The sequence below is a fragment of the Ovis canadensis genome, chromosome 3 (genome assembly GCF_042477335.2).
Source record: "Ovis canadensis isolate MfBH-ARS-UI-01 breed Bighorn chromosome 3, ARS-UI_OviCan_v2, whole genome shotgun sequence".
Classification (NCBI taxonomy): domain Eukaryota; kingdom Metazoa; phylum Chordata; class Mammalia; order Artiodactyla; family Bovidae; genus Ovis; species Ovis canadensis.
In genome coordinates this window covers 118,068,735-118,092,779 of record NC_091247.1, presented here as the reverse complement: position 1 = coordinate 118,092,779, position 24,045 = coordinate 118,068,735, and the positions used below count along the sequence as shown (strand labels likewise).

General features: G+C 38.2%; 1 protein-coding gene across 12 annotated transcripts in view; it reads left to right on the top strand.

Annotated features, from left to right (window-relative positions):
* Positions 1 to 24,045, top strand: part of OSBPL8 (oxysterol binding protein like 8) — a 165,754-nt gene that overhangs the window by 55,793 nt on the left and 85,916 nt on the right. For 4 of the 12 annotated variants that reach the window (XM_069584065.1, XM_069584066.1, XM_069584064.1 and 1 more), the window contains exon 2: positions 9,261 to 9,369. Coding sequence is in view for 5 of the 12 variants with exons in the window: in XM_069584064.1 (XP_069440165.1) it covers positions 9,328 to 9,369 (42 nt within the window). In the remaining 7 variants the exon portion in view is untranslated. Of the gene's footprint in view, positions 1 to 9,260; positions 9,370 to 10,333; positions 10,438 to 18,742; positions 18,782 to 24,045 lie in introns of those variants that run through there. The other 8 variants (XM_069584068.1, XM_069584060.1, XM_069584071.1 and 5 more) reach the window with 5 other exon arrangements.

Below are 24,045 nucleotides of genomic sequence, written 5' to 3'. Positions count from 1 at the left end.
TACAGCCACAGTAGGGTAATTTGACTTTTACACTCTGACCATGCTTCCCTCTTGCCCTTTCCAGCTTCTTGCTTGCCTCTCAGTCTTCCATTGGAACCATCACTATCATTCTTGTTGTTATTTTTAGAATGGAAAACATCTTAACATAACTCATAGGTGCCAAAGTATGAATACATTTCATGAAAAATATGTACTACACTGCTTTGAAAGCCATTTGGATAAGCTGCTCTAATAAACCAATCGTGTGTGTGTGTGTGTGTGTGTGCACGTGCACATATATACACATTTCAAACTGCTTATGAATTACATGTTGGTGCTAGCTTTTTGGGATGTGCACATTTGTATAATTAATTTCTCATTATATTAGACTTTCCTTTAGGGTTTAATCTACTATAAATACTGTACATTAGTTCAGACTAACTAGACCAAATTACTCTTATTTGCAATCTTTTTTTAAAAATCAAATTGGCAATGAATGAAGTTAAGATTATTGAATTTAATCCCAGTTTCCAGTGTTAGGAATGCAGTGCTAATCTTTAGATGCATGGTGTATTCATTGATAGACATTCTTGCTTTAAAGAATGTTTGTTTTTATAACTTAAGCATTTAACAAGACAAAATAGCATCCTGTGAGATAGGAGCCACAATCTAATCTATACAACTTGTAACTGCCTTCAGAGACAGCCATCATTCACCAGTGTCAAGAAGTTATTATGGTTCAATGACATATGTTAAATTCATCAGTCTTGCTTAGTAGATGCTCCTTCATTTTTTCTGTGACTGGAATAACAGTTCAAGCCCAGAATAGAGAAGATTTTTATACATTTTTTTCCTCTAGGAACTCTGTTAGTTTAAGGGTAGACAGTGAGGCACCAGTGCCCCCAAACCATATCTAGAGTACTGATAACAAAGGAACAAAAGAGGGAGCAGAGTCTTTAAACTTGAATCCAGCTAGTAATTATGTTTAAATTAGGATGCAGGCCTAGCTTTAGCTTGGCAGTTTGGAGAAAGACGTCTTCAGGACTGTGATGCACTGTACTATTTTACAGGAAACTTAGGCATTCTTTTTGGTTATAGAAGCAACATACACTGTTTAGGAAGAGTTAGAATAGGAGACTGCCTTGCTTCTCTCCAGGCCTGCTCCCTAGAGCCTGCTGCCACCAGGCTGTGTTTAATCACTGGTTTAACTTTTAAACTGTACTTTTTATTCTCAGATTAGCTTTAAACTCTTAAAAGAGGGGGAAACGAGTCTGCTTATACTTTAAGCTTCCAGTCAATCACCCTCTCCCTCTAGGATTTTTCATTATACATTTTCAGTTATAGTCTTTGATTTCAAAGAAAATACTAAAAACTTGTTTCTTGACATGTTAGTAGCATCTCAGCTCCCTAGTTTCAACTGTGAGGAATTTAGGGCAATTATCTTTCTTTTCCTGCTCCCTAATTTATTTTTTTCTTAAAGTATAATTGATTTACAATATTATATTAGGTTCAAGTATTGTTGTTCACTTCCTGAGTTGTGTCTGAGTCTTTTGTGACCCTATGGACTGTGGCCTTCCAGGCTCCTCTGTCCATGGGATTTCTCAGGGAAGAATACTAGAGTGGGTTTCCGTTTGCTTCTCCAGGGGCTATTCCCAACCCAGGGATTGAACCTGTATCTGCTGCATTGGCAGGCGGATTCTTTACCACTGAGCCACAGGGGAAGCGCCCAGATTCAGGAGTATAGCGTAGTGATTCAGTATTTTGCAGATTATATTCCATCCTAGGTTATTATAAGATAATGGCTATAATCCTCTATGCTATACAGTATATCTGTGTTGTTAGTTTGTATCTGTTAAACCCAAACCACTAACTTGTTTTTTTCTCCCTTACCTCTCCCCTTTGACAACCACAGATTTGTTTTCTCTAGCTGTGAGTCTCTTTCTGTTTTGCATTAAAATTTATTCACATTATTTTTCCGACTCCACACATAAGTGATGTTACTCAGTGTCTGTCTTTCTCTGGCATTTCAGTGAGCAAGATATTCTCCAGGTTCATCCGTTTTGCTGCAGATGGCAGACTTTCATCCTTTATGGCTAAGTAACATTTCAATGTGTGTGTGTGTGTATATGTATATATATATATAGAGAGAGAGAAAGATTAAGATACAGATATATATATATATCATGTATATAGATAGATATATAATCTCATATGTTTACCCATTCATCTGTTGATGGGCACTCAAGTTGCTTCCGCATCTTGGCTGTTATAAGTAATGCCGCAGTGAACATGGGAGTGCATGTATCTTTTCAATTAGTATTTTCTTTGGATATATATTCAGGACTGGGATTGCTGGATCACATAGTAGTTCCATTTTTAGTTTTTTGAGGAACCTCCATACTATCTTTCCTAGCGACTGCCCCAGTTTACATTCTCACCAGCCGTGGGAATGGAAGCGTTCCCTTTTCTCCACATCCTCATCTGCATCTGGAATTTGTGGGGTTTTTTTGGTAAGAGCCATTCTCACAGATTGTGAGGTGGTATTTTGTTGTGGTTTTGACTTGCATTCATTCCCCTGATGATTTGCAGTGTTCAGCATATTTTCATGTGCCAATTGGCCGTCTGTATGTCTTTTTTGGAAAAAATGTCTATTCAGGTCTTCTGCTCAGGTTTTAATTGGATGGTATTATTTTTTGTGGTATTGAGCTGCATGAGCTTTTTAACCGTTTATTGATCATATCATTTACAAATAATTCCTCCCATCCTGTACGTTGTCGTTTCCTTTTGTCAATGGTTTCCTTTTCTGTGCATAAGCTTTTTAAATTTAATTAGGTCCCATTTGTTTATTTTTGCTTCCATTTCCTTTGCCTTGGGAGATATATCCAAAAAATATTTATGGATTTATGTCAAAGAGTATTCTGCGTATGTTTTCTTCTTGGAGTTTCATGGTTTTTGGTCTAACATCAGGATCTTTAATCCACTTTGAAGGTTGTGTTTTGTTTTTTTTTTGTATATGGTGTAAGGAAATATTCTGATTTTATTCTTTTACATGTAGCTGTCTAGTTTTCCCAGCACCATTTATTGAAGAGATTGTCTTCTCCCTATTGTATATTCTTGCCTCCTTTGTTGTGTTAATTAACTGCAGTTGAGTGGGTTTTTTTAAGGGCTCCCTATTTTGTTGATTTATGTGTTTGTTTTTGTGGCAATACCACGCTGTTTTGATTACTGTAGCTTTTTAGTATAGCCTAAAGTCAGGGAGCATGATACCTTCAGCTTTGGTCTTCTTTTCAAAATTGTTTTAGCTTTTTATATAGAGTGATTTTGTTTTTACATAAAATAATTATATTGAGTAGATCTGAAAATTGGAATGCAAAAATTGGGATTTATTCATTCTATAAATATTGATTCATTAATATTGAATACCCCAGAGCTCTGAACTCTGTCCTCTTTTCTGCCTACACTGATTCCCAAGGAGATCTCACTAGTCTCGTAGTTTTAAATTCATCTACATGCTGACTCTCAGTTTACATTTCTACCCGGACTTCTTAACCTCACCGTCATAGGTCTGACTGTATCCAGTTGACATCTCTATTCATCTAACTAGTTTCTCACAGTAAATACATCCCAAAGGAGCTGTGATACTCAGCCCTTTCCTCCCCAAGTCTTCCTATAATGTACTCAGCATATGTTAGTGGCAGTTTCATTCTTCTCTTTGCTCAGGACACAGACCATCTAGGTCTTACTCCCCCATGCATACTTCTGTCTGTCTCTCTCGTTAAAGTCACATCCTGTATCTGTTCATTAACAGATCCTTTTGACTCCATATGCAAAATATTTAAATAATTTAACACTATTTGCCACATTTCTTGCTGCTGTTCTGGCACACGCCTGCATTATAGCAGTGGTCTTCCAGTTGCTAATGTTTTCTTAGCCGGTAGCCAGAGGAATCCTGCATAAGTCAGATTCTGTTACTTCTCTGCTCTCTTTTCAACAGGTAACTCCCCATCTCATTCAGCATGTAAGTGAGCCAGAGCCCTTCTGTCTTATGAGGCTGTTGGCAATTTGGGACATGGGTATCTTTCTGTTCTTATTACCCATTGCTCCTTTCCTTATTCCACTTGCCATATTAGTCTTCTTGATGTTCTTTATCTTATTTTTTAAATATTTTATCTTTATTCTGTACTCTCACCTTTTGCATTATAAAGTACCATTTGTATTGTTTTGGGTGTGTGCCTATAGCCTACATAATGTGAATTTTGCTTTGTTAACCAATTCAAAAACCTTTTTCTGTTTTTTTAAAATCTCCTGGCCATGCTGCACAGCATGTGGGATCTTATTCCCCAACCAGGTATCACACTCACACCCACTGAGTTGGGAGCACCAGGAAAGGCTCTCTTTGCTGCTCTTTAAACAAGCCTCATGCTCCTGCCTTAGGGTCTTTGTGTTTGCTGTTTCCTCTTCTGCCTGGAAGGGTCTTCTAGGTACTTGAGCAGCTCACCCCCTCATGTTACTGAGATCTTGGACTCAGATTCGTTCTTATCTAAAATTCTCCCTGTTACTGTACATGTCATATAATTGCTCCCTTCCTAATTTTTCTTCTCCACACTGATTACCATCTAATAAACAATATATTTTCATTATTAGTTTTAAAAAACTCTTGTCAGGCCAGGTTCATTGAGGAAAACAAATCACTATAGATACTTAAAGCAAAAGGAAAACTAGTAAGGGGAATTAGAGTCTTAAAATTTATTGGGAAAGCTGTAGGTGTGGAGCTTGAAAGACTGTTGTCAGCTTTCACTGCTGCTGCTGCTGTGGCTTGCGGGTAGTGCCAACATAGGGAGCTGGCAGGGAGCATTCGGTGGCTACTGCGAAACCTCATGTCTGCCACAGTCCAGGTGGCCACTGCATTCAGGAGAGCGGCTTTGCTTCTGTCTCTCTTCTGCCTTCCTAATGCTGCGTGAACGCACTGCATTTGCGGAATGTGAATCGCATACAGAATTCTGGGATCAAAGATTTGTAAAATGGAGTTCTCATCCTTCTAGCTTTTGTGGAAGAGGAGATACAGAGGAGCATATGGAAGGTGGTGAGAATGGACAATGAGATAAATATAGCTATGTCTCTATGGATAAGATATGAATACACACATACTTATTTTATCAGTCAGGTTTCTCTGGAAAAACAGAACGAATTAGATAAACGTATATACAGAAAGAAAGAAGGGAATAAGGAGATGGATTTATTTTAAGGAATTGGCTCACGTGCTTGTGGGGGCTGGCAAGCCTGAAATTGCAGGGCAGGTTGCAAAGTCCTTGGATGACGTTCACTCTCCTTTATATCCTATAAGTTAAATATTGATATAAAGTTAAGAGTAATTAACTACTATGATGTAAAGTCAGTGTATCTTATGTTATATGATAAGAAGAGAGAAGAAACCAGTTATTTGATGAATATACACAGCATATAAGCTAAGCTAAGTCACTTCAGTCGTGTCCGACTCTGTGCGACCCCATAGACGGCAGCCCACCAGGCTCCCCCGTCCCTGGGATTCTCCAGGCAAGAACACTGGAGTGGGGTGCCATTTCCTTCTCCAATGCATGAAAGTGAAAAGTGAAAGTGAAGTTGCTCAGTCGTGTCTGACCCTCAGCGACCCCATGGACTGCAGCCCACCAGGCTCCTCCATCCATGGGATTTTCCAGGCAAGAGTACTGGAGTGGAGTGCCATTGCCTTCTCCGACACAGCATATATAACACACCATATACAACCTTCATAATAAAATAAGGAAAAATACTCATAACAATAACTGGTAATGTAGTGGGATCTGAGGTTTATAGATTCCCTCTTCCACTGCCCTTTTTGTATTCCTTTGCTCTCAGCATGCACCTCAGATAGCCATAGTCCTTTACTGGTAGAGTGACCCAAACTGTTTCTGAAGGGTTTGAGTCAGTAGTAGTTCTGCCTAGGTTGGGCTATTGAAGTTTTCTGTTGAATTTAGTCAGAAGACATGGTAGTACTAAGAGATGCCCTTAGGGATTTCCAGTAACCAGACGTACTCTCCTTAGCACCACTGTGGCATTGTGGTCCCATTTCCCCTTGATAATTAGAGTCAATTACCCAGGCCAGCAGAGTAAGTGCCCTCTTTGCCCACTGATTCAGAGGCACAGGAAGCTTAAAGGGGCCAGGTGGCAGGCTTGACTTCCAGTTCAGTGGAAGCGTTCCTTCCTTTGGGACTAAGACCTCTAGACCAGCAGAGCAAAGGCCATGGGAAGAGGAGACAGCAGCGTTTTACTAGTGAGTGGCGCCGGAAAGCGTGACAGCCGCATGTAAGGCAGTGAGGTTAGAGCACATCCTCACACCACACGCTAAAACAAACTCAGAATGGCCTCAAGACTTCAATGTAAGACATGACACCATTAAACTCCTAGAAGAGAATACAGGCAAAACATACTCTGACATAATTTTTACCAATGTTTTCTTAGGTCAGTCTCCCAGGACTATAGAAATAAAAGCAAAAATAAACAGCTGGAACCTAATCAAACTTGTAAGCTTTTGCACAGCAAAGGAAACCGTAAATAAAGTGAAAAGACAACCTAGGGACTAGGGAAAATATTTGTGAACAATTTGACCAAAAAGGGCCTAGTTTCTAAAGTATGCAGACAGCTGATAACAACTCAGTAACAAAAAAACCGACCCAAACAAAAAATGAGAAGAAGACCTAAACAGACATTTCTCCAAAGAAGGCATACAGATGGCTAATAGACACTGAAAAAATGGTCAGCATTACTAAGTATGAGAAATGCAAATCAAAACTACAGTGAGGTACCACCTCATGCTGGTCAGATTGACCATTGTTAAAGAAAAGTCTACAAATAGGAAATGCTGGAGAAAAGGGAACCCACCTGCACTGTTGATGAGAATGTAAGTTGCTGTAGCCACTATGGAAAACAGTATGGAGGTTCCTCAGAAAACTAAAAGCAGAATTACCATATGATCCAGGGATGCTTCTCCTGGATATGTGTCTGGAGAAAACTCTAATTACATTTTGCAACAGCCAAGACATGGAAGCAACCTAAACGTCCATCCATTGATGACGGGGTAAAGAAGAGGTGGTATATATACACGATGGAACACTGCTTAGCTGTGAAAAAGAATGAAATAATGCCATTGCAGCATCATGGGTGGGCCTAAAGATTATCACGCTAAGTGAAGCAAGTCAGAAAGAGAAAGAAATACCATCTGATGCCACCTATATGTGAAATCTAAAACAGGACATGAACTTACTTACGAAGCAGAAACAGACTCACAGATACAGAAAACAAACGTACAGTTACTAAACCGGGAAAGGGAATGGGGGACGGATAAATGAGGAGTTTGAGCTTAGCAGATACAAACTACTTTATATAAACTGGATAAACAACCAAGCCCTACTGTATAGCAGAAGGAGGTATAGGCAACATCCCCTAATAAGCCATAACAGAAAAGAATATGTGTGTGTGTGTGTATTTATATCTGAATGACTTTGCTGTACACCAGAAACTAAAGCAACATTGTGATGATAATAAAAATTTTGCTTGTGGGCCAATAAATGATGTCACTTCTGTTTCCTGCTTTGATTCTTGGACCTGTGAATCTTGGCTATGCGAGAAGCAGCACCATATATTGGACGTTCATAGCACATAGAACTTTTGGGGGATCTTTGCCCAGGCGTGCAAGATATTGCCACCTGGCTGGTGTTCTGGATCAGTCTTGAAAAGGTCATGCCACTGTTCTATCAAACTAGCTGTTTTAGGATGATAGAGATTATAGTAAGACCAATGAATTCCTTGGGCCATTGCCATGCTTTTTTTTTTTTTTTGTTCTGAAATGAGTTCCTTGATCAGCAGCAGTGCTTTATAGAATAGTAGGAGGAAGTCGATAAGGCATTCTGTAAGTCTATGGATAGTAGTTTTGGCAGAAGCATTCTGTGCAGGAAAGGCAAATCTATACACAGAGTAAGTATCTGTTTCAGCTAGAATAAAGCACTGCCCTTTCCATGATAGTGTGTTAATTGCCAAGTCTTGTCTGACTCTTTGTGGCCACATGGACTGTAGCCCTCTAGGCTCCAGCTCCTCTGTCCTTAGAATTCTCCAGGCAAGAATACTGGAGTGGGTTGCCATTCCCTTCTCCAGAGGATCTTCCTGACCCAGGGATCGAACCTGGGTCTCCCCCACTGCAGCCAGATTGTTTACCATCTGAGCCATCAGGGGAGACAGAAGTCCAGTGTAATCAACTTGTCACAGGTAGCTGGCTGATCACCCCAGGGAACAGTGCCATACTGGGGACTCAGTGTAGGTCTCTTGCAGGAGATTTGGCACTCAGCAGTGGCAGTAGCCAAATTTGTCTTGATGAGTGGAGGGTCATGCTGCTGAGCCCATGCATAACCTTCATCCCTCCCACCGTGGCAACTTTGTGAGCCCATTGGACAGTGACAGGGTTGGCTGGAGAAAGATGCTGACTCGTATGCACAGGATGGTCATCCTGTATTTATATTTCAGTGCAGCCTTTTATACTTGCAAAAACAAGAAAATGATTTGGAACTCCAAGAAATGACTAGAAATCTACCTATTTCTTGGTTTTAATTTTGTTAATTGTTTTAAGAAAGAATTATTAGATTATTAGAGACTTCTGGATATATATAATTATTATAGGAGTTCATCTTGGAGGCTTTGTTAGTCAAAAAGCTCAAAGGAAAAGGCTTGTGAAGACATAATTCTAAGACTTTTAAAAATAAAAATAAGTATAAAAATAATAGATATTCATTGTAAAAATGAAAAATTCAGAAGCACAAAGTTTTTTATATATTATGTTCTCTCATTAAATTGTCCTCTCCTAAATTGTTTCCATTTATATTCTATTCACAAAAGTGTTTGAGAACATCTGTTTTCCTACATTTGTGCCAACATTGGATGGTAGCATACTTTAGTTTTTGCCAGTGTAATAATGAAAAAGAATCTAATTTTATTTCCTTAATTATAAGTAGGTTTTGGCATCTTTTCCAATTTTGAACAGTTTCATATTTTTAACCTGGCTCTTGCTTTTCCTCTTCACTTGGAATATTGTCGTTCATTTTTTTCTGAACTTTTACCGTTCTTCAAGGCCCATGTCAAAATCTGTTTCTCCGTTATTGATTTTTCCTGATAAGCTCAGCCTAAAATGATACCTCCATCCTTGTATACTTGATGTTTTAGTCTCCACTTATCACAGTTTTATACCAGAACTAATGTGTATGATTTTCTTCTTCCAGGATTTCCAAGTTTACAGGATGGCTAAACATTAATGGAAAGAGAAGTGTAAACCTGTCTTCTTTCACTATGGAGGCAAGTTTGGCAGATGGAGAACCTGACCGAATTTTGGTGAGTGATTCAAATACAGCATAATAAGGTACTACCATCTATCTTGGGAAGTGTTTGATTTAAGCCATCATTTTATTTTTAAAATGTGTTTAAAACGAACTTCCAAAAAGTCGATATAAAAATTATAGGTAGTTTAAAGCTTGTTGAAGCATAACCCAGTTTTCTGCCACTTCCACCCTATCCTACCCCTTTTTCCTTGCTTCCCTGGCCATATATTGGTATAATAGTTTGTGTTCGTGTTTTCCTCAAGAAACTTTGTCTATTGAAATCAAGAGGTTATTCACAGTTGAAAAAATTAAATGTCTGTAAATCTTAAATTGTGCAGCTGGGGACAGAATGAAAGAATTAAGATATAATTATTAATATATGTTGCCATACATACTCTTTCTATAGAAGTGTGAAGATTTAATAAGTATTGCTGCCTGTGATTGAATTGTATTCTGAAATTAAAACACTTAGGTATGGGTGGTGGTTATAAGTGTACCTTCTCTAGTAATTAAAAAAGTAAGAATTAACCAGTAGGGTAAATTAAATGATGCTTTGTCATGCATAGAAACATTTTGCTCAAGGATCATTTCATTTTCATTCTTCCTGTTTCAGTTTTAAAGATGCCATTAAATACTGATTTATAGACTCTTTATTAGAAATGTTTGTACTACCTAAAGTAAAGGTGCCAGTGGGTAAAATGTTGCCAGCTGATAGCTGTGTGGCTTGTTAGATGGTAGATTCTTTGACAGAGTTACAATATTGGAATGATGCAGAGGCCAGCTTTTCTTTGATACTACTGTGAGGTTGAAAGTCACTACTAAATTGAGATGTTTGTGACTTTTGATTTAGTGAATGTTCTTTGTTCAGGCTCTAATGTAGGATCAGTAATGATTGGCAGCAAAATGAAGTTTTGCTTACTTGTGTTAACTTGGTCCCACCCTTTCCTGAATTTCTGGTTCAAACTTGTTTCTTTAATGGTCAAAAAAAGTTAAACTTTAAAATGATAGCTTGTTAATAGAGAATAAAATGGACATGGACGGAACTTGGTTTATGAAGAAGATTTTAAATGGAAAACTGATGGTAGGTTATTTTGTTTTCACTATGTCTTCCAAAAAAAAAAAAAGATGAAAGCCTTTCTTGGAACATACTATTTACTTTACCATAAATATTTTCTTATTTAAAGCTAATGGACTTCCTGAAGGTTCATTTTTGGCTAAAATCTTTTAAATCTTTTGGTTATGATATTGATATCAGTAATAGCAATTGCTGTTTTCTGAGTATACACTTTTTCAGACTGTCTTTGCAACAGATATTTGCTTATCCTCACTTTTAAAGACAGGGAAATAGGCTCAGGGAAGTTAATTATCTTCTCTAAAAGCTACAGGTTAAATGATGCAACTGAGGTCTATCTCTGAACACTTTCCTTTGCCACTAACATGTTGATTACATCATACCTGTCTTTCTGGATAGAATTGCTTAAAATTTATTGTTATCTTTTTAAACTTAGTATCTAAGTAGATAGTATTAAATTCTTTACTGGAATGTCTGCACTGTACTGCTAAAGTTTTATTTATTTTTTATTATTAATTCTATTGATATTGAGAGGTTAGAGCAAGTTCCTTAAAACACAATGAGATCAATTTTCTTCTTGTACTTCATTGTTTCTTCGGTGAAATATTCTAGCTTATTTTAGAAACAGTAATACCACTGATTTCAATGTGAACTGTTGAAATTTTCTCTATTCGAAACTAATCTTGAGGTCCACCTTTGAGTTATCTATTAATGAAATATCACCTTTGAACTGCATGGCCTAAGCTAGTTAGTTTAGATCTAAGAGAGGTGGACGAGAACATGGGCTTTGTAGATATTTGGTTGTGTTTTAAAATCTGAGCTTTGTCACTTAGTCACATTCTCAGGGTTTCCAATTTTCCTTGCGTTTTAAATAAAGATTAGTAGTAATATCTACTTAATATTTACTTGAGTTTTAATTGAGATAATATATCTATAAAATTCCTTTTTACACATCTGTACACATTATAAATACCCAGTAAATAAAAGCTAGTATGGTTATTGTTAATATAACTATTAGTATTCAGCATTTTCTCCAAAAATATAAATAATTAGAGGCAGAAGAGGCAACAAAACACATTTTTAAAAGTCCTGCACTGTTGAGTAATTTTGGATTTGCACTTTCTCTGAATCTCATTTTTACTATTCAAAATATTGAGGCAAATGAAAAATACATAAACAAGAATACTCATCCTGCCTACTTGACAGGGACAGTATGATCTAGTGAAACCAGAAAGTTCTTTGAAAATATAAACCAACATGTCAGTATGTGGTGGCAGTGTTGTATAAAACCTAATTGTGTGCACTAGTTTTTAAGATAGTATTATAGTATTAGTTAGCTTCTTTTGAGTGCAGTCTTTATACAAAGTGCTGTGGCCAGTGAAGGGGATGTTAAGAGATATAAAATGTAGTCTGTCTGAATTATGTTTATTTTAAGAAAACCAGATAGAGGGATGGATAGATAAGGCAGTAATAAGCATTTACTAAGTGTCAAATGAGGGACATAAGGCATAGTTACACAAGTTGTGAAAAGGTTTCTTAACACACATGAATAGGGTATGGGGTCACGGGATTGAAAATGAGCAAGGAGAACATTCTAGAAAGGGAGGATGGCAAGAGACAAGGTGAAAGGCGGAATTAATTGCACAGGGTTTATTCAGGGGGAAACACATAGAAAAATTGGAAGGTAATATTGTTTATTCCTTGGAAGGAAAGTTATGACCGACCTAGACAGCATATTAAAAAGCAGAGACATTACTTTGCCAACAAAGGTCCATCTAGTCAAGGCTATGATTTTTCCAGTGGTCATGTATGGATGTGAGAGTTGGATTGTGAAGAAAGCTGAGTGCTGAAGAATTGATGCTTTTGAACTGTGGTGTTGGAGAAGACTCTTGAGAGTCCCTTGGACTGCAAGGAGATCCAACCAGTCTATTCTAAAGGAGATCAGTCCTGGGTGTTCATTGGAAGGAATGATGTTGAAGCTGAAACTCCAATATTTTGTTCACCTGATGTGAAGAGCTGACTCATTTGAAAAGACCCTGATACTGGGAAAGATTGAGGGCAGGAGGAGAAGGGGACGACAGAGGATGAGATGTTCGGATGGCGTCACCGACTCAATGGACATGGGTTTGGGTGGACTCCGGCAGTTGGTGATGGACAGGGAGGCCTGGCGTGCTGCGGTCCATGGGGTCGCAGCAAGACTGAGCAACTGAACTGAACTGAATGTTGTTTATAAGACTAATGATCAGTGCGGCAGATAGAGACCAAACTTACGGAAGTCTCTGAGTGCCAGACCAGGGATTCTGAACTCGATTCTGTAGGCAGTGGTATGTCACTGAATAGTCTTATGAAGGTGGACAGGGTGAATCTGGAAGCAGGATTTGAGACGGTTTAGAAGAGTGAGAGATACAGATGCTGACGGAGACTACTTGTAGTCTTGGAGGTGGTGAAAGCTGGGATTCAGTTGACTTTGGTGTCCACTTGTTCAGTTTTCTTGTCCTACATGAGATTATGCTTTCTATTTTTAAAAAATTCACTTGCTTATTTGTTGTTTATAGTTCCGTTTTTGTGGTAGTGTTGTATGTCTTAGGTAGTAATACTAAAAAATACAAATTCAATCTTTATACTCAGGATACTTCAGAACACGTTTACATTTAATATATGTATTAAAATATTTTGTAAAAGTGCAGAACTCATAACACTTTGGAAATTAACCACTGAGAAATCCTTTAAGTGCAGGGGTCAAATATTTATGAATAGATTGAGGTAAACCAAATAAGTGAAGTATATTAAAAAAAATTGTTTAAATTAAGGAAAGTCCTGTCTTTTGAATATCTTGTATGCTATGCTATTACCAGAGGAAACTAAGTTATAAAGTCTATTAAAGGTTGAGATATTTTATTGTATTAAAAAATTGATTATATAAATGACTTTTTAGAAGAGAATAAAAATTTAAAACCATGTAGAAATCTTTGTAGTATTATTAGGAACTCTCAGTTGAGAAACTCTTAAGATTCTAATTTAAATTGGACACTTTGAGTCCTATGCTTTCTGAAGTGGAAAGAACGGCGAGGATGATTTCGCTCAGTAATTCTTAGAATGTAGTAAATGATTAAGTATCTTCTTGAGGGGCCTACAGATGACCCAGCTTCCTGAAACTTAGAGTTTTATGTTTACTAGATGAATTTTTACTGATTACTATGATTTAGTGCTCATAAAGTAAAACTGGTATTTTATTACCATTTACTGAGCGCTTTAAATCACATCCTAAGAAGTATGGCTACTATATATATGTAACATTTGATGACAACATACAGCTTGGCATGTATGTATACATGTATATGGCATGTAAATGAATTAAACTGCCTATTTTTGTATTATTTTTGATCAGGTCACAGATTTTAAAGGTGGTTGTTTTTATTCTCTTGTTTAAACATAGTTGACTCTTGAATGTTTGGAGATGGGTTGGGGTAGAGCTTCTGACACTTGGTACAGAACCATGGTTCTTTGGTATCTGCGATTCAACAAACCACGGATCTGTAGCACTGAAGTATTTCCTGTTGAAAACTGTCTGCCTGTAAGTGGAACTGTGTAGTTCACACCCACGTGTTCAAGGGTCAACCGTACCATTAATTTGTTTCTTCACTACCATTATTGATTTAGTATCTTGTATGTTTTTGTCTGGGGGCTTCCCTGGCATCTCAGATGGTAAAGAATCTGTCTGCAGTGAGGGAGGCCTGGGTTTGATCCCTGGATTGGAAAGATCTCCTGGATTTATAAGGACAGTATTTTTGGTGCACAGTTTCTCAATAACTGACCTTTAAGACATTTATGCATTCAAGTCTAAGGATAAATTATCCATATGTCAATTAATGCTCATAAGGTATTCTTGTACAATGGCACTTGGTTGTTATTAGATCCCCCTTCTCAGCCCTAAGTGGAAATGGAGGGAGAAAGGCTGTGAAGTGTCTTATCTATAATAAATGGGTCACCAAATTTGGTACATATGCTCATCTAACATTTGAATACCCTTTGAGGCCTCCCTGCTAAGTGTTTGGCTAATGCTTATATACTTCAGGATTGCCTCATAGAGGCCTTTTCTTCTCAACTTTAACAAAGATTATGCTATCCACAGAGGCTTTTGCAAACCTCTGCGTCCTGTGGCTAGTTTTCCCCCTTAGTCTTTGCGGGAAACTGTTAGAGATCATTTAGTCTAACAGTCTGTCTAACGTAAGGATTCTGTCCACAGTACCCCCTGACTGAGGTCATCCGGCCTTGGCATGAACTCACGTAGTTATGGGAAGCTCCGCTTCTCAGAAGGCAGCTCAGCTCCTGTGCTGGTTCCCTTGCTGCCACAGGTTGCCACAAATGTAGTCTGAAAGTAGCAGTAGCTGATTATCTTAGCGCTCTGGATATTAGAAGCCTGAAAACAAGATGCTGTGTTCATGCTGGAGGCTCTGAGGGGACTGTCCGTTTCTGTTTGTCGACACCTGGAGGAAGCAGTCTTCCTTCGACTCGTGGCTTCCTCCCCCCCGTCCAGCCTCTGGCCTTCGTTGTCACGCCTCCTGCTACACTCTCCTTCTTGTCAGGACCCTTGGAATTGCTTTGGGTCCACTCAGGTAATTCAGAATAATTTCTGTCTCTCAAGACTTTTGACTTAATCACATCTGCAGAGTCCTTTGCCTCATATAGTTAATATTCACAGATCCTAAGGCTTCTAAACATTCACAGATTCTAATATCTTTTTTGTTGTTGTTGCCTTTTTTTTGGCAGCTGAGCTTGTGGGATTTTAGTTTCCTGACCAGGGATCGAGCCCTTGGCAGTGTGAGCCCACAGTCCTAACCACTGGATTGCCAGGGAATTCCTGGGATGTGGACATTTTGGGGAGGCCATTATTCTACCCCCCATCGTTATAGTACTAACCTCTGGTGCATCCCAGCCTAGTGAAGTGGGCCCTATCGCCAAATAATCCAAAATCAGGTAGTCTGGTGGGGCATCTCACCTACGGAATTGCCAGTTAGATTAAGCTCCTAAATTAGGTGAATTCTTAGGTGGCAGAGATCTTCTTATGTAAAATAATGAAATAACTAGACATTTTAGTCACCAATTTATTACCTACATACTCCTTGTCTTTTACATTAAAATAGCTTCATCTTCCTAATAACTGTTTGCTGACTATAACTATTTAATCACACATACAAGAATGATAATAGAGACCTTCCTTGCAGCCTTTATCGTGTGAAGTTTTGAATGCGTGTGTGTGTGTATTTGGCTGTGCTGGGTCTCCCTTGCCACATGAGGGCTTTCTCCAGCTGTGGAGATGGGGGCTGCTCTCTGGCTGCGGTGTGAGCTTCTCATCGCGGTGGCTTCTCTCGTTGCAGAGGATGGGCTCTAGGGCGCGTGGGCTTCAGTAACTGTGGTCCATGGGTGCCCCATGGCATGTGGGATCTTCTTGGACCAGGGACGGAGCCCATGTGCCCTGCACCGGCACTCACCGCTGGGCCAGTAGGGAGTGTCCTCAAGCGTGTTTAAAAAATAAGGTGAACTAGTATAATGAACCCTAATGTACCCGTCACTCATCTTCAGCATTATTAGTTCAGGTCAGTCTTGTTCATGTATACTCCTGCCTTCCCACCTCATATTTTTTTTTGAGAAAAACCCATATGCATCATTTTATTCAGAAGTATTTCAGTATAATCTCTAAAATATGAAGACTTTTCTTGAAAACTTTAACCATAAATACCATTCTTACTCTAAAAAAAGAGTAATTCTTTAATATCAAATATTTAGTTTTTGCTTAAATTTAGTTTTATTCTTTGTATTGGGCTTGGTTGATAAGTCACTTTGTCTTTTTTAATCTTTTCAGTTTCTCCTGCATCTGTTCTTGATTTTTCCTTTTCAGTTTTAATTTTTATTTTCAATTTACTGAAGAAATAAGGTAGTCGTCCTGTAGGTTTCCCACAATCTGGATTTTCCCACATGGTCATTATTTAATGTGTTCTTCAGTTACTTATATTTCTTGCAAATTGGTAGGTGGACAGTTTTAACCTGAGGCTTGCTCAGATTCAGGTTGTTTTTTTTTTTTTGACAAGAATAATTCATTGATGGTGTTGTGTATTACTATCAGGAGGCATATAATCCATTTTCATTTGCCTAATATGTAAATAACATTTAATCATTTTTGACTGTAAAAATAATACATGCCAATGTGGCATATTTAAGCAGTAAAGAAAAATAGAATAAAATTTATTTTCTAGAGGTAACCACTGTTATTATTTTGGAGGCCTCTTTCCTAAGTGTATTCGTGTGTATATCTTATGCATGAGATTTTACAAGTGGGGTCATAGCATATAAATTTATGTATCAGTACTTAAATTTATGGCCATTGATGATCATCACTTAGATCTGTTAATTCAATAGGAGCATAAATTAATAGCAGTACTTAAATACACTTAAATATTTGTAATGTTTGAACTGCCCAAGTGGGAAAATATTACTCAGTATTTTCTGTTGTTTGAGTGCTTAGATTCTTAGTATGTGTTCCTTTTCTTTTTTTGACTTTTAAAAGTTATCCTTGATTCTCTTATAAGTTGAATAATGTAAACATTTTCCAGGTATATGATGGGACTCTAATAAGTTTGGGGAGCTAAATTAGAGAAGGGGTTAACTTTGAAAAAGTAGAAGAAATAGCCAGTGTTTTATATAGTACTTCAGCAGAAATTCCAAGTCAGAAATCTTTTGTATTTCCATAATGTTTGGAGATTTTCTCAGCGTGCTCCCAGGCCTGTGGAGCTCAAGATCTTTTCAGAGGGTCTGTGAGGGCTAAACTATCTCTGTAGTAATCCCCTGGTGCCTGATGTTATCTGCTTTGTTTCTCGTTCTCGTGCATGTCTAGTGCACTTTTTACCCAAGACTGCATGAAGTGTGATGTCATTCCTCTGCTGGCGAATGGAGTGTATGCTTGTGTATTCTTGTGTTTCCAAATTTTCTTAATTTTTTCCTAAGCAGTGGTTTTTTAATTTAAATAAGCTTCATTTTTTTAATAAGAGTTTTAGGCTTACAGAAAAATTGTGAGCATAAAGAATTCCATATAGCTTGTACTCAGTTTCCTTCCTCTATTATTAGCATACTAACATGGTACATTTGATACAGTTGATGAATCCATCCTGATACATTGTTACCTGGGGTCCATATTTTGCCCTTTGTTTCAGATGTCCTTAGTTTTTACCTAATGTTCTTTTTCTATGTGTATGAATCCCATCAGGTAGCACTTCACATTTAGTCATCACATCTCCATAAGGTCCTCTTAGCAGTTAAAATTTCTTAGACTTTACTTGTTTTCTGTAATCTTGACATTTTTGAGGAGTGTTAGTCAGATATTTTGCAGTGTCACTCAACGGGGATTTGTCTGATGCTTTTTTGATGATTAGATTGGGATTTAGGGAGGAGACTACAGAGGTAGAATGCCATTTCATCACATGATTATGGAAAAGTATGTATACTGTCAACTTGACTTACCACTGTGACTTGCCCATGATCAGCTAGCAAAGATAGTGAATTTCTCACGTTTAATTTCTAATTCAGCAAATATGAATAGGTATAATCCATATAAACAGCAACACTTTGGAGTCTTTGGCAATGTCTAGGAGTATAGAGGGATCTGGAAATACTAAAGTTTGTTAACAGGATTTTAGAACCAGAAGTTAATTTGCAATAATGTCTGAACATACAGGTAGCAATGTTTTAGGATGAAGTTTTTGGACTAGGCTAGGTCTGAAGAAGAAACTTGGAAGTTGTCTGAGTAAAGATAGCAAATGGGCCTTGAGTATGATTGGAACCTGCAGTAAGAGAGCAGATAGAAAGAAAAGAACAGATAGTTGAGGACTGAGCATCGGTGAAGCTCACGCGTTTTATTGAGTGGAAGGACAGAATGGAGGTGGGAAATTGGGAGAAAGGAAGCCAGAACAGTGGAGTGTTTTTAGAAACTAAAGGAAGAGAGGTCTTGTGTGGTGGAAAGGCTGATATAATTAAATATATGCAAGGAATTTAAGAATTGGGAAAAAGCCCCAAAACATGCCGGAGAAGACTTGACAGGCTGGTAGATTGACTGTAATTTCCTGAAGTCTTGGAAAAATTTTAGAAAGGTTTAGTTTCAGTGTAAACATACTATTGACCTTTTTTATTTTTATTTTTTTTTGCCACTTTTTAAATGATTAATGAAGCACTTAATTCCTTCTATAAAGTGTGAGTGCCCTCCAGATTCAGATTCAGGTATACAAAGTTAAATCACTCCTGAGAAAATTTGTCTTCTTTTTAGATCTTGCCATGTTCAGAAGTTGCTGAAGTTCAAGAGACAGTGAGTAATACATGGTGCCATGTTCAAAATGTTAACATTTTTGTATTTCTTTAGGGTTTCAAGTTAATTCTTTTTTTTTTTTTTAATTTTTAGTTTTTTATTTTTTAAATTTTAAAATCTTTAATTCTTACATGCATTCCCAAACATGAACCCCCCTCCCACCTCCCTCCCCAGAACATCTTTCTGGGTCATCCCCATGCACCAGCCCCAAGCATGCTGCATCCTGCGTCAGACATCAAGTTAATTCTTAAAATACATTTTCTACTATGTTTAATCTTAGATGATTCTGTTAGTACAACAAGTAGCTAATGTAAATTGAAAAGCTTACTTTAAAAATTGCATTTTCATTTGGCCAATATGTTAATACATTTAATCTTTTTTATTATAAAAATAATACATAACAATGTGGCATAATTAAACAATAATGAAAAATATAGTAAATAAAATTTATTTTCTAGAGATAACCACTGTTATTATTTTGGTGGCCTCTTTCTTAAGTGCTCAGCTCTCAGGGCTTCTCCGATAGCTCAGTTGGTAGATAATCCACCTGCAATGCAGGAGACCCTGGTTGGATCCCTGCGTTGGTAAGATCCACTGGAGAAAGGATAGGCTGCACACTCCAGTATTCTTGGGCTTCCCTTGTGACTCAGCTGGTAAAGAATCTGGCTGCAGTCGGGAGACCTAGGTTTGATTCCTGGATTAGGAGGATCCCCTGGAGAAGGGAAAGGATACCTCCTCCAGTATCCTGGCGTGGAGAATTCCATGGACTGTATAGTCCATGGGGTTGCAAAAAGTCAGACACAGCTGAGCGACTTCACTTCTTAAGTGTATTCACGTGTATATTTTACACATGAAATTTTATAAAAGTGGGGTCATAGCATACAAATTTCTGTATCAGTACTTTAAGAAAAATTTATTTTAACCAAAGTATAGTTGATTTACAGTGTTGTGTTAATTTCTGCTGTACAACAAAGTGATTCATATAACCTACTTTTAAAAGCCAATATGTAATGGATTTTTTTCAGTCCCTGAAAAAATAAAACCAAACTATAATGACTACATAGTATTTTATTATATGAATATATTATTAGTTATTTAATTCCATGTTTAAGTATATCATTTACTATAAATGATGTGATAAATATCTTTGAACACATGTTTTTAAACATTTTGAATGATCATCTTAGTATACATTCCTAGTAGTGAAATTGCTGTATCAAAAATGCAACTGCCTGGCAGATTGGATCATATTCTCTAACAGTGATAAACTCTAGTCACAGAAAAAAATTCCCTTAAAATTTCTCCTGTGAAACTCAGGAATAAAATGTGGACATGTATGTTTTGCCGATGATTGTAGGAATATGAAAAAATTCATTTAAGTGTAATGAGTCCTGTTTATAGGACAAAAAGATTTCAGCTGCATAGTATACTCCTCACTAAAGTTGCTTACTCTAAGAAAGCCGAAGATAACGCTAAGGAGAGCAGTCTCAAGATGCTTTATATAACCCTTCTTTAGAACTGTGGCTTCTGGGAGCCCAGTGAAGCAGGATCGCTTCTGAGTACAGCTTGATCAGCAGGACTGGGGAAAGAGGTGCCATGTGCTTGCGAGTTTGCTCTGAACTCTGCTCATGTCAGTGGCGGATAAGCCATTCGGACTCCCTCTTGAGCTCGACAGACGTTTTGCTGTCTGTTGTTTACTCGCTCGGCCGCGCTTGATGCTGCTGCCGCCCGCGCACTACTGCCTGCCAGGTCCCTCTGTCCAGGTTGTTAGGACTGAGGGGTCTCTCAGAATGGAGGGCGCGATCATGAATTTCTGCTTCTCCCTTCATGTTTCTGAAAGACCGCAAGCTTTATGCTAATTGTGGATGACGTGGCAAATACTTAGAAATACATCAAAAGAAAATCGCATTCTTTGCATTATGCTCTTTTCCTGAAATTTTTAACCTAAAATCAGTAAAGGTTTAGATAATGGGTATATTTCATTCTTTAAAGTACTGTTAGCATATACTGTGTATACGATATACTAATGAATTCTAAGTTAAGAAATTCCAGGCATTTTACTCTTTTATTATTTGTCAGCTCATGCTTTCTGCCGAAGTAGAGAATTTATTTAAATGATAAAAAAATTGAGATGATGACTGTGCACACTGTTCAGAGGGTGATGGTAAACATGCTGAGCTGCTCAGAGGACACTGTTCTATCGTACCTTAGTGGTCTTTTTCCGAAGAAGCTGAGAAGTTGTTCCTGGATTTTTTGAAATTTTAGTAGTATTTTGGTTCTCTTAACAAAAGCCAAGAAGCGTGGATAGTTTTTTATTTTTTTTAATATAAGTTTATTTATTTTAATTGGACGCTAATTACTTTACAATATTGTATTGGTTTTGCCATACATCAACATGAATCCTCCACGGGTGTACACGTGTTCCCCATCCTGAACCCCCCTCCCTCCTCCCTCCCCGTACCATCCCTCTGGGTCACCCCAGTGCAGCAGCCCCAAGCATCCTGTATCACGCATTGAACCTGGACTGGCGATTCGTTTCATATATGATAGTATATATGTTTCAATGCCATTCTCCCAAATCATCCCACCTTCTCCCTTTCCCACAGAGTCCAAAAGACTGTTCTACACATCTGTGTCTCTTTTGCTGTCTTGCATACAGGGTCATCGTTACCATCTTTCTAAATTCCTTATATATGTGTTAGTATACTGTATTGGTGTTTTTCTTTCTGGCTTACTTCACTCTGTATAATAGGCTCCAGTTTCACCCACCTCATTGGAACTGATTCAAATGTATTCTTTTTAATGGCTGAGTAATATTCCATTGTGTATATGTACCACAGCTTTCTTATCCATTCATCTGCTGATGGACATCTAGGTTGCTTCCGTGTCCTGGCTATTATAAACAGTGCTGTGATGAACATTGGGGTACATGTGTCTCTTTCAATTCTGGTTTCCTTGGTGTGTATGCCCAGCAGTGGGATTGCTGGGTCATAAGGCAGTTCTATTTGCAATTTTTTAAGGAATCTCCACACTGTTCTCCATAGTGGCTCTACTAGTTTGCATTCCCACCAACGGTGTAAGAGGGTTCCCTTTTCTCCACACCCTCTCCAGCATTTATTGCTTGTAGACTTCTGGATCGCAGCCATTCTGACTGGTGTGAAGTGGTACCTCATTGTGGTTTTGATTTGCATTTCTCTGATAATGAGTGATGTTGAGCGTCTTTTCATGTGTTTGTTAGCCATCTGTAAAAGGTACTTGTACAGAGCATTTCAACATCAGTATTTTCATATTGTCTTTATTTGTGTGTTACACAACATGGAACCGCACAAATTAAGCCCAAGTCCTAAAAGCAGTAAGAATAAGAAGTGTAGTGTGTAGGTCAGTGGTGTGCAGAAGTCTTCAGTTATGTCAGTTACTTGGTAAAATTAATATGTAATCTTTAATAATATCTCGTTTCCCAATTAGCGTCACTTGCAAATAATTCTGAGAGATGATTTCGCTTGCGTCTCAATTTAGTGCCTTTTTATCTACATCACATCCTTCTGGGAAAGGTTTCTGAAGTGACCTTATTTTTCCTTGTGTCTTCTGCTTCTGTTTGTAATGTTTCAGAGTAACTCTTGGTCCTGTTGTTCCATTATATGTTTTCTGTGCCTGCTTCTGGAGCATTTTTTAATCTCCTGTGATGAAGCCATTCAGATCATATATGCTAACTCTCACACGTACGATGATTTATACTATCTCCTTACCAGCCTAAACCATTCGCTGTACGTGTACATGTTCATGCAGGTCTGCATGTCCAGCTGCCTATTTGATATTTTGACTTGGATGTCTGACAGACATTTTAAACTTAACCTGTTTCAAACTGAGAGACAGTTGGCCCTCCATATAAAACTGAGGGTTCTGCATCCATGGATCCGGCCATCTGAAGATGGAAAATATTTGGGCAAAAAAATTCCATAAAGTCCCAAAAAGTAAAACTTGAAGTTGCTGCATGCTGCTGCTGCTGCTAAGTCGCTTCAGTCGTGTCTGACTCTGTGCGACCCCAGAGATGGCAGCCCACCAGGCTCCCCCGTCCCTGGGATTCTCCAGGCAAGAACACTGGAGTGGGTTGCCACTTCCTTCTCCAATGCGTGAAAGTGAAAAGTGAAAGTGAAGTTGCTCAGTCGTGGCTGACTCCTAGCAACCCCGTGGACTGCAGCCCACCAGGCTCCTCCATCCATGGGATTTGTAGTGTTTTCATTGTATTTACTACTATTTACTTAGTATTAACTTTACATTGGATATTATAAGTAATCTAGGGGTGATGTAAAGTGTACAGGAGGATGTACATGGGTTATATGCAAATATTGCACCATTTTAAATAAGGGACTTGAGCATCCACAGATTTTGGTATTGCTCTGGGGTGGGGGTGGGGGATGTCTTAGAACCAGTTCTCTCTGGATACCAAGGGATGATTGTAGTTACATTTCTCCCTGTAAATGAGCTTGTCTTACTGTCTTTTCCATCTCAGATGACGGCAGTTCCATCCTTCCAGGTGCTCAAAGTCCAACGCTTGACTTCATTTTGATTCCTTTTTTCTTTTACCTCATACTTGGCCTGTTTGGAAATTCTGTTGACCTCACCTTCAAAATATATTTAGAATTTAGCCACTTGTTGCCCCTCTCACTGCTCCCATCTTGGTCCAAGTTTCCATCATCTCTCCCCTATAATATTGCTGTAACTTCTGAACTGATATTACCCTCATCCCTCTGATCTATTTTCAATACAGCTGCTGGAGTAGTCCTATTATAACGTTCCCATATATGTTACTCCTTTTCTCGGAACCATCCAGTGGCTTCCCAACTCAGGCAGAATAAAACAGAAGTCTTGGCCAGGTCCCATAGAGTCCTGCAGCTGTTCACCTCTTTGACTTCATCGGCCACTGTCCAACTTGAATTGTGCCCCAGTCCTCTGGCCTTCTCTCTGTTCTCCAGACTTGCTCCCATCCAAGTCCTCTACTCTAATCCTGGTCTTCCTGCTCCCTGGAATACTCTCCCCCTTTATGTCCTTATGGGAAGTTCCCTCATTTTATTCAGTCAACTTTGTAGTGACGCCTCCTTAGGCCACCCTATCTAAAACTTCAGCTCCATCTTCCCTAACATTTTATATGTCTTCATTTTCTGCTTATTTTTCCTTAGTGTTTATACTATATAATATACAACAAAATTTTACTTGTTTATTGTGTTACTGTTTATCTTTCCCACTAGATGTAACTGCCACAAGGG